This window comes from Orycteropus afer, unplaced genomic scaffold (genome assembly GCF_000298275.1).
Source record: "Orycteropus afer afer isolate SDZICR_OR568_19922 unplaced genomic scaffold, OryAfe1.0 scaffold00247, whole genome shotgun sequence".
Classification (NCBI taxonomy): domain Eukaryota; kingdom Metazoa; phylum Chordata; class Mammalia; order Tubulidentata; family Orycteropodidae; genus Orycteropus; species Orycteropus afer.
This window is the reverse complement of record NW_006921834.1, coordinates 4,280,752-4,292,126: the sequence shown is the minus strand read 5'-3', so window position 1 is coordinate 4,292,126 and position 11,375 is coordinate 4,280,752. Positions and strand designations below refer to the sequence as shown.

At 38.9% G+C, this 11,375-nt stretch overlaps 1 protein-coding gene across 1 annotated transcript in view; it reads right to left on the bottom strand.

Moving 5' to 3' along the window:
* LOC103204372 (keratin, type II cytoskeletal 6A-like) overlaps positions 1–1,205 on the bottom strand; it is a 5,893-nt gene extending 4,688 nt beyond the window's left edge. Inside the window, exon 1 of the mRNA XM_007949561.2 lies at positions 681–1,205. Coding sequence (XP_007947752.1) covers positions 681–1,205 — 525 coding nt within the window. The remainder of the gene's footprint in view (positions 1–680) is intronic.
* Positions 1,206–11,375: the final 10,170 nt, after the last annotated feature.

Below are 11,375 nucleotides of genomic sequence, written 5' to 3'. Positions count from 1 at the left end.
ATTGTATAGTTATTACATTGGAATCCAACTTCCCATTCACTGCATGAACATTTTCTAAAACATCCTTGATTGATGGTCATCCACTGTTTCTAAAATAAATATATATTATATAAATACTTCTGCATCAGAACAGAATATTCTTTTCTTTCTTAAGTAATTTATTTTAATTTTGGTGAAAATAACACAGAAAAACATATACCAAGTCAACAGCTTTCACAAGTACAATTCAGTGACATTGATTATATTCTTTAAGTGGTGCAATAATTTTAGCTATCCTTTTCTAAATTGTTCCTCCATCATTAATATAAACTTTAATTATTTTCCCCTCCTATCTGTGTCCAGAGAGCTTTGTGACTGGCCTTTTCCTTGTAATTGCTTAGAACCTTCAGAGGTAAAATGGATACATTATATTATTTTATTCCTTTTCTGTGCTTCAGGATTATCACAAGTTGATAACTCTTCCTAGACAGGAACGAGGGTCATATAAAAGCTTAATTATTTCAAAATTATTTGCATCACCTCTACCTATTATCAACATAAAGCCAGTGTAACATCCCTGTGGAATGCTAATCTGAGTTCCCCTCTCCTTCCTTCTGAAATCTACCCCAGCAGGAACTCCATTGTTTCTCTAGTTATGAGACTCTGAAATACCCAGTGAAGGGAATATCCTCATGTCTCACCTTGTCAATGAAGGAGGCAAATTTGTTGTTGAGGGTCTTGATCTGTTCCCTCTCCTCAGTCTTCACCCTCTGGATGGTGGGGTCGATTTGCAGGTTCAGAGGAGTGAGGAGATTTTGGTTGATAGTGACCTCTTGGATGCCTCCAGGAGGGCAGACAGGGAAGCCAGAGCCCCCATAGCCACCACCAAAGCCAGCTCCACCACCAAGCCCAAAGCCACTACCAGCTCCACCACCAAAACCAAATCCGCTCCCAACTCCTCCTCCAAAGCCAAAGCCACCTCCAACTCTGCTGCCATATCCACTTCCCATGACACAGCTGCCTCCTCCAATGGAGATCCTCTTGGAGCCCCCCAGGCCATAGAGGCTCCTGCTGCCAAAGCCAGCTCCCCCACAAGCCCCACCGAAGCCACCACTGCCCCTGGAGCGGGACACAGAGACGCTGCTGAAGCCTGAGCGGCAGACTCCAGGGACTCTGGCTGAGCTGGTGCTGAACCCACGGTGGCTCATGGTGGATCTGCTAGACATGGCTCTCTAAAGACACGAAGGTGAGGGAAGAGTGAGAAGCTGGAGTGTAGAGCTGAGGAGGAAAGTGCAGAGAAGGTCCTCCCGGCAGTACTTTATATATGGTGAGAATGGGCTGGGCTCAGTCCTGGAAGGTGAGCTTGCAGGTTGGGAAGGGCTGAGCTTTACAAACTTGAGATCACACCCATATTATTTAAAAAGTTATGAAATGTGAAGATTGCTGTTTTGGTTTCCTTTAGTCAGGGAAAATTTCTTCTGCCTTCCAGCTTTCACTTGATTGCAATACAGTAAGATTATTCTCAATTTGCTGTAGTCAGAAGTTAGTCACTGTCTCTAACAAAGATTTAACATGTTATGTTTTTGTATCAGAATGTACTAAGTGGTTTCTTCTCCCTAATATGGTCTTACCTACAAGCTGAGAAATTTTACATTACATGTAATCCATTACATATGCCCTAACAAAAAGATCACTGTTTGTTCAATGGATATAAATGTTAAGTTTGGTTTTTTATTTAAAAAATTTTAAGCAGCTACAGAAATAGAAGAACAAAATGGACTCCTTTGTACCCTCTCTATCTTTTCTATAATCTGATAGTTAAATCTAGAATCTAAATAAATTTCTTTTATGTATTTACATTTTTTTCAGTTATCTATGTAGCTGAATGTCTATTTATAATATTGAATATTTTAATTTACACCTTTATTCATGTATTTTAAAATTGAAGAATAATGCACACTTATGAAACAAAATACCAATACTTAAGGCCATTCCCCAGTCACTCAGTTCACCTATTTGGAAGAAAGCACCGTTACCAGTTCCTTGTATATCATTCCAGAATATACTTCCTTACTTTGATATGTTTATGTCCTGGGGCATTTGATCTGTCTCTGAGTCTATGCTGTTGTTGTTGTTGTTAGGTGCTATCTAATTGGCTCTGACTCATAGTGACCCTATGAACAACAGGACAAAACACTGATAGGTCCTGCGCCATGCCCACAATCCTTGTTATACTTGAGCCCACTGTTGTAGCTACTGTGTCAATCTCATTGAGGGTCTTCCCCTTTCTCACTGACCCTCTATTTTACCAAGCATGGTATCCTTCTCCAATGAATGGTCCTTTTTGACAACATGACCAAAGCAGGTGAGACGAAGTCTGGCCAGTCTCTCTTCTGAGGAGCATTCTGGCTGCACTTCTTTCAGAACAGATTAGTTCATTCTTCTGGCAGTCCATGCTTTTTTCAATATTTTTCACCAAAACTACAATTCAAAAGCATCAACTCTTTCATCTACCTTATCCATTGCCCAGCTTTCACATGCATAAGAAAAAACTAAAACCAAACAAACTATGACAGAGTCGATTCCAACTCATAACAACCCCTTTGGATTTCTAAGATAGTAAATCTTTACAGAAGTAGATAGTCCCATCTTCATTCCATGGAGCAGTTGGTGGGTTTGAACCACCAACCTTCTGGTTAGCAGTCAAATGCCATAGGCACACACCACCAGAGCGCCTTCTATCTTTATATCTATCTATAAACATACCCAAATAAAGGAGTAAAGTTTCTTGAAGGATATATCTCTATATCTATACCTATATATTGTTGTTGTGGTGGTGGTGTTAAATGCTATTGAGTCAATTCCAACTCATGATGACCCTATCTATGTACAGTAGATTGAAACACTGCCAGGTCCTGTACCATTTTCATTACCATGCTGTGCCCTTGATGCAGCCACTGTGCCAATACAATTCATTGAGGGTCTTCTTCTTTTCCCCTGATCCTCTAGAAGCATGATGTCCTTCTCCAGGGACTGGTCCCTTCTCAACACATGACCAAAGTACAAGAAACTAAATCTCACTATCCTTGCATATGCCTTTTTACAATGTGTGTTCTCTCTGTGTGTATGCAATCTTTCATATATATTCTCTTTTCTTGGGGTTTTCAATTATGCTTATGTTGGGTACACTTTGTCTTTCACATTTATATTTTCCCTTGAATCTCTTTTTACATTCTGATCTTCATGTCATACCACTTATTCTTCTCAGTCTCCTCCTGTATGTCCATTATTGTGCAATTTGGTCTTTATTTCTGAGATGGCTTTATTTATTTATTTTAAAATTGTGATTTGGGTAAAATTTACAGAGCAAATTCATTTTCCATACAGCAGTCCAGGCACATTTTGTTTCATGACACTGACTACAATCCCCACAATGCAACAACTCTCTTCCCATTTCCTCCCTGTGGTTACCTTTTCCCTGTGTCCTTCTTTCCTATGCATTCCTGCCCTGCAAATACTGCCCTTCTGATCTCCCATGGTTGATTGTTCTGAGGAGTGGGCCTACCTGGTATAAATGTTCACCTATACACCTGTCTATTGTTTGTCTGGAAACCATAGGAGTGAGTTCAATTCCAGGCCCAAAAGGTGACTAAGAGCTATAGTCTTGGGAGTTTCACCAGTCTCTATCAGACCAGTAAGCCTGGCCTTTATTTTATTTTTTTAAAATGATTTTGAGTTTTGTTCCACATTTTTCCCCCACTCTATCCAGGATCTTCTATTCTGATCCCTTTCCTAGTGGTTTACTGGTAGCTGGGCACCACCTAGTTCTTCTGGTCTCAGGGTCACGTAGGCTGAGGTTGACATGGTTTACCTTGGACTAATTGTTTCCATGCATCTTGGTTTTATTCATTCTTCTTTGCTCTGGATGAGGAGAGAAAAATTGTTGTATCTTAGATGGATGCTTGCAAACTTTCAAGATCCCAGTCACTATTCATCAAAGTAGGATGTAGAACAATGTTTCTGCATAGTATGTTATGTCAACTGAGCTTGATGTCCCTCACAACCATAGTCCCTCACAATTGTAGTCCCTAGCCTGTGGGTCCAATGACTCATTCCCTCAAAGTATTTGGCTGTGGCTAAGAAGGTATCTGATTGCCATCAAGTCAATTCCGACACATAGTGACCCCCTTTGGGTTTCAAGGTAATAAATCTTTACAGAAATAGATTGCCCAGTCTTCCTTCTGTGGATTGGCTGGTGGGTTTGAACCATCAACATTTTGGTTAGCAGCCAAATGCCTTAGGCACTACACCACCAGGACTACTTTAGCTCTATTATATACATGGACATTCTTATAACACATACAAACACGTATGTAGAAATACTGTCTGCCAAACTTATATATGGTCATGGGTATATTCCCTTTTGCTCTGCCATACCTGATCATTTAACCCGTCTACCCATGTATTCACCTGTAGATTAATGTTTGTTATTACTGATAATGCAGTATTGGGTATGTAAAAGTGTTTATTTTTTTTATTTGTACCTCTTCTGAACTTCTCTGTGTCTTCCTTTTCCTTAGTGTTACTGTGTTGGTCACTCACTTCTGATATATTGCCTTTACCTTCATCCAAATCAATACTCATCTCTTACCTATCTAGCAACTTTCCCTTTTCTCCACTCCCTTCCTATCCCTACTAATCAACAAAGTTTCCTTCCACACGTAAACTTTTCCTTCACTTTTTGCGACAGTGGACTAATACAATATTTTCCTTTCTGTCATTGACTTATTTCACTCAGCAAAATGTCCTCCAAGTTCAACCATGTTATATGGTATTTAGCAGATTCTACATTGCTCTTTAGAGTTGCATAGTATTCCATTGTGTGAGTGTATCATAGTTTGGTTATCCATTCCTCCATTGATGGGCACTTAGGTTGTTCCCATTTCTTTGCTATTGTGAATAGCACTGCAATGAACATGGGTGTGCATGTATCTATTCATGTCCTGTCTCTCACTTATTTAGGATGTATATCTAGTAATGGAATTGCTGGATCAAATATTATTTCTATTTCCAACTTTTAAAGGAATTGCCATACCAGTTTCTACAGTGGCTGTATAATTTTACAGTCCCACCAGCAGTGTATGAGTGTCCCAATCTTTCTGCATCCTTGCCAGCATTTGTTATTTTCTGTCATATTGAACTTTGCTATTATTGCTGGGGTGAAATGGTATCTCATTTCTGCTTTGATTTGCATCTCTCTAATGGCTAATGATTGGAAAATTTCTTCATCTGTTTATTGGCTGCTTGAATATCTTCTTTGGTGAAGTGTCTGTTCATGTTTTCTGCCATTTTTTAATTGGATTGTTTGTGTTTTTGATGTTGAGGTGCTGGAGTTTTCTATAAATTTTGGAGATAAATCCCTTGTCAGATATGTCATTGCTGAATATTTTTCCCCCAATCTACAGATTTTTTTTTCACTTTTTTTGATATATTTTTATGCATAAAAGAATTTAATTTTTAGAAGGTACCAGTCATCTAGTTTATCTTCTACTGTTTGTGCATTTTGGGTTATGTTTGATAGTCTATTTATGCCATAAATTAGGGTCTCTAGAAGGTTGGGCAATCCTACTTCCGTAGTGATACTGCCTCGGAAACCCAAGGAGGGGTCGCTATGAGTCGGGTTTGACGCGACGGCACATAACAACAACAACAACAATTTTGTCCCTATTTTTTCTTTGATGAACTTTATAGTGTTAAGTTTTAAATTTAAGTCTTTGATCCATCTGGAGTTAGTTTTTGTGTATGGTGTGAGTATGAATCTTGTTTCATTTTTCTGCAAGTGTATATCTAGATTTGCCAGCACCATTTGTGAAAGAGACTATTTCTTCTCCATTGAATGGATTTTGGCCCTTTGTCAAAGACTGGCTCATCATAGGTGGATGGATCTTTTCTGCATAGTCAATTATGTTCCACTGGTCTATGTGCCCGTCATTGTACCAATACCAGGCTGTAGAGTAGGTTTTGAGATTGGGGAGTGTGAGACCTCTTACTTTGTTGTCCTTCTTCCGTAGTGGTTTGCTTATCTGAGGACTCTTTCCTTTCCATATAAAATTAGTGATTGTTTTTTCATATCCTTAAAGAATGTTAATGGAATTTGAATTGGAGTTGCATTGAATGTATAGATTGCTTTGGGTAGTACTGGCATTTTCACATTGTTCTGTCTTCCTATCTATGAGCATGGTATGTTCTTCAATTTATGTAGATCTCTTATAGTTTCTTGAAGTAGTGTTTTATAGTTTTCATTGTATAGGTCTTTTGTGTCCCTGGTGAGATTTATTCCTAAGTATTTTATCTTTTTATGAGCTATTATAAACGGTATTAATTTCCTTTTCAGAGATCTCTTTGCTAGTATAGGGGAATTCAACTGATTTTTGTGAGTTGATCTTGTACCCTGCTACCATGCTAAATCTTTCAATTAGTTCCAATAGTTTTCTTGCTGAGATTCTCGGGTTTTCTATGCATAGGATCATATCATAGGCCAATAAGGATAATTTCACTTCTTCCTTACCAATTTGGATGTGTTTTATTTCCTTTTCTTGCCTTATTGTCCTTGCTAGGACTTCCAATGCAATGTTAAATAGAAGTGGTGATAGAGGACATCCTTGTCTGGCTCCCATTCACAAGGGGAATGGTTTCAGTCTCTCTCCATTGAGAATAATGTTGGCTGTTGATTTTGTATATATGCCATTTATTATATCGAGGAGTTTTCAAACTATTCTTATTCTTTTCTTTTTTTTTTTTTCCTAAGAGTTTTTATCAGGAATGGGTGTTGGATTTCATCAAATGCCTTTTTTGCATCAATGATATCATAAGGTGTTTTTTTTTCCTTTATTTTACTTAAGTGATGGATTACATTGATTGTTTTTCTGATATTGAAACATTCTTGCATACCTGGTATGAATCTCACTTGGTCATGATGTATAATTTTTTAATATGATGTTGGAGTAGATTGGTTAGGATTCTGTTGAAGATTTTTGTGTCTATATCGTGAGGGATATTGGTCTGTAGTTTTCCTTATCAGGGTTTGTGATGGTTATGTTTGTGTGTCAACTTGGCTGGATCTGGTTGAGTGGCTGGCAGCTGGTAGTAGTATTCCCCATGATGACACTGGCAATCAACTCCATGATGGGATCTACCACAAGCAGCTGAGTAGCTGCTTTGGGTATGTGGTCTGCTTCCTGTATGTAAGGAGAAGCCTTGAGAATGGTCTCTAGCCTATGGCGTGCTTGGACCCTGCATGTAGCTGTGTCATTGCTCAGCAGCCTGCTATGCTCTGTCAACCTTGGGACTTATAACGGACTTAAGTTAATGGCCTGCCGTGTGGTTTGGTAACATTGGGACTGTGCCTTTTTACTTGTCAACTTTGGGGCTTCTCAGGCTCAGCAGCCAGCAGCTGTCTGAGTGAAGAAATGCCTCTATCTCCAGTGGGCTGGGAGCAGGAGGCAGATCTGTACCCCAAGGTTGAGGGGCTTTCACCCAGCCCATAGAGCCTGGTACTTTGAACTTGGACTTAAAGCTTCCAAATTGTAAGGATAAATTCCTGTTTGTTAAGACCATCCCATTTGTGGTATATTTCTGTCAGAGTGGCACTAGGTAACCAGAACAGGGTTATACTTGCTTCATAAAATGAATTTGGGAGGATTTCATCCTTTTCAATATTCTGGAATAGTTTGAGCAGGATTGGTTTCAGCTTTTCTCTGAATGTTTGACAGAATTCCCCAGTGAAACAGTCTGGGCCAGGACTTTTTTTGTTGGTAGTTCTTTTAATGATCTGTTCAATATTTTCTTCTGTTATGGGTGTATTAAAATTTTCTACCTCAGTCTATGTTAGTTTAGGTAAGTAGTGTGTTTCTAGAAATCTGTCCATTTCTTCTAGGTTTTCAAACTTGTTGGAGTACAGTTCTCCATAGCTGTAGTTGTCAGGTGCTGTTGAGTTGGTTCCAACTCATAGCAACACTATGTACAACAGAATGAAATACTGCCCAGTTATGGACCGTCCTCACAATCATTGCTGTACTTGAGCCTATCATTGCAGCCACTATGTCAATCCATCTTGTTGAGGGTCTTCCCCTTTTTTGCTGACTCTCCACTTTACCAACCAAGATATCCTTCTCCAAGGAATGGTCCATTCTGACAACATGACCAAAGTAGGTGGGATAAAGTCAGGCCATTCTTGCTTCTAACAAGCATTCTGGCCACACTTCTTTCAGGACAGATTTGCTCATTCTTATGCCAGTCCATGGTATTTTCAGTACTCTTCGCCAATAGCAGAATTCAAAGGCATTCATTATTCTTTGGTCTTCCTTATTCATTGCCTGGCTTTCACATGTGTATGAGGAGATTGAAAATAAAGTGTAGGTTTTGGGAGCTCTGGTAGCATAGTGGCTAAGGCACTTGACTGCTAACCAGCCACTCCTCGGAAGGAAGATGGGGCAATCTACTTCCGTAGTGATATTGCCTCGGAAACCCAAGGAGGGGTCGCTATGATTCGGGTCCAACTCGACGGTACATAACAACAACCAGTACACTTTAGCTTTCAAAGTGACATCTTTGCTTCTCAACATTTTAAAAGGTCTTTTGCAGCAGATTTTCCCAATGCAATATGACATCTGATTTCTTGACTGCTCCAGGTCTTTGCACATTTCCATTGGTGTTGATTCTTGATCCAAATAAAATGAAATCTATGACAACTTCAATCTTTTCTCCATTTATCATGATGCTGCTTATTGGTCCACTTGTGAGAATTTTTGTTTTCTTTATGTGAAGTGTAATCCATACTGCAGACTGTAGTATTTAATCTTCATCAGTAAGTGCTTTAAGCCATCTTCACTTTCAGTAAGGAAGGTCATCTGCATATCACAGGTTGTTAATCAGTCTTCCTCCAATCTTAATACCATATTCTTCTTCATATTATCCAGCTTCTCAGATTATTTGCTCAGCATACAGACTGAAAAAGTATGGCGAAAGGATACAACCCTGACGCACACCTTTCCTGACTTAGGACCATGGAGTATCCCCTCGTTCTGTTCAAATGACAGTTTCCTGGTCTGCACATTTCCATTGGTGTTGATTCCTCATGAACCAATTAAGTGTTCTGGAATTCCCATTTTTCTCCATGTTATCTATAATTTGTTATGATTACAACACTTGAGTGCCTTTGCATAGTCAATAAAACACAAGTAAACATATTGCAGATATTCTTTGCTTTCAGCCAAGATCCTGCTGACATCAGCAATGTTATCCTTCATTCCTTGTCCTCTTCTGAATCCACCTTGCATTTCTGGGATTTCCCTATCAATATACTGCTTCAACTGTTTTTGAATTATCTTCAGTAAAATTTTATATACATGTGATATTAATAATATTGTTAGATAATTTCCACATTCTGTGGGATCACCTTTCTTTGGAATGGGTACAAGTATGGATCTCTGCCAGTCTGTTGACCAGGTAGCAGTCTCCCAGATTTCTTGGCATAGATGAGTAAGTACCTCCAGCCCACCCTCTGTTGAAACATCTCAATGGGTATCCTGACAATTGCTGAAGGCTTTTTTTATTTTTTGCCAATTCCTTTAGTGCAGCTTCAATTTCTTCCTTTAATACCATTGGTTCTTGATCATATGTCACCTCCTGAAATAGTTGAACATGTACCAAGTCTCTTTTTATACAGTAACTCTGTGTATTCCTTCCATCTTTTGATGTTTCCTGCATTATTAAACATTTTGCCCATAGAATCTTTCAATATTGCAACTCAAGGCTTGAATCCCTTCTTCAATCATTCCAGCTTAAGAAATGCTGAGTGTGTTCTTCCCTTTTGGTTTTTTAACTCCAGGTCTTTGCACATTTCATATCATGATTTTTTTCTTCTCGAGCTACCCTTTGAAATCTGTTTAGCTCTTTCATCTTGTTAGTTCTTTCATTTGTTTTAGCTACTCTCCATTTAAGAGCAAGTTTCAGAGTCTCTGCTGACATTCATTTTGGTCTTTTCTTCCTTTCCTGTCTTTTAAATGATGCTTTCTTCATGATTGATGTTCTTGATGTCATCTCACAACTCATCTGGCTTTTGGTCATTGGTGTGCAATGCATCAACTCTATTCTTCAAATGGTCTCTAAATTCAAGTAGGATATAATCAAGGCTGTATTTTAGCTCTTGTGGACTTGTTTTAATTTTCTGTAGCTTCAACTTGAACTTACATAGGAACAATCAATTGCCTGTTCCACAGTCAGCTCCTGGTCTTTTTGTCGGAAGATATTGAGCTTCTCCATTGTTTCTTTCCACAGATGTAGTTGATATCATTCCTGACTAAGACAGACTGGGAAGAAGGATGGAGTCATCCAATTCTGAAAAAAAAAATTGGCCAGTGAAAACCTTGTGAATAGCAGTGAATCAATGTCTGATATGTTACTGGAAAACTTTATGAATAGCCCTGAAACATCGTCTGATATTGTGCTAGAAGATGAGCCTCATCAATCTCAGGTTGGAAGGCACTCAAAATACAACTGGGGAAGTACTGCCTCCTCAAAGTAGAGTTGACCTTAGTGACGTAGATGGAGTAAAGCTTTCAGGACCTCCATTTGCTGATGAGGCACGACTCAAAAAGGGAAGAAACCGCTGCAAATATCCATTAATAAATAATTGGAACATGGAATGTATGAAGTATGAATCTAGGAAGATGGAAAGTTTTCAGAAATGAAAAGGAATGCATAAAGATCAATTTCCTAGGCATTAGAGAGCTGAAATGGACAATCATATGGTCTGCTTTGCTGGGAATGACAAACTGAAGAGGAATGATGTCACATTCATCATAAAAAAAAAATGTTTCAAGATCTATCCTGAAGTACAATGCTGTCAGTGATAGGATAATATCCATATGCCTGCAAGGAAGACAAGCTAATATGATTATTATTCAAATTTATGCACCAACCACCAAAGCCAAAGATGAAGAAATTGAAGATTTTTTTTTTTTACTAACTTCTGCAGTCTGAAATTGACTGAACATGCAACCAGGATATATTGATTATTACTGGTTATTGGAATGCAAAAGTTGAAAACAAAGAATCAATAGTAGTTGGAAAACATGGCCTTGGTGATAGAAATGATGGTAGAGATTTGTTGTTGTTGTTGTTAAGTGCCGTCGAGTCGTTTCCGACTCATAGTGACTCCATGCACAGCAGAATGAAAACACTGCCTGATCCTGTGCCAGCCCCACAATCCCTGCTATACTTGAGTCCATGATCGCAGCCACCATGTCAATCCATCTCGTTGAAGGCCTCCCCCTCCTTCGTCGACCCTCCACCCTACCAAGCATGACATCCTTCTCCAGGGAATGGTCCCTTCT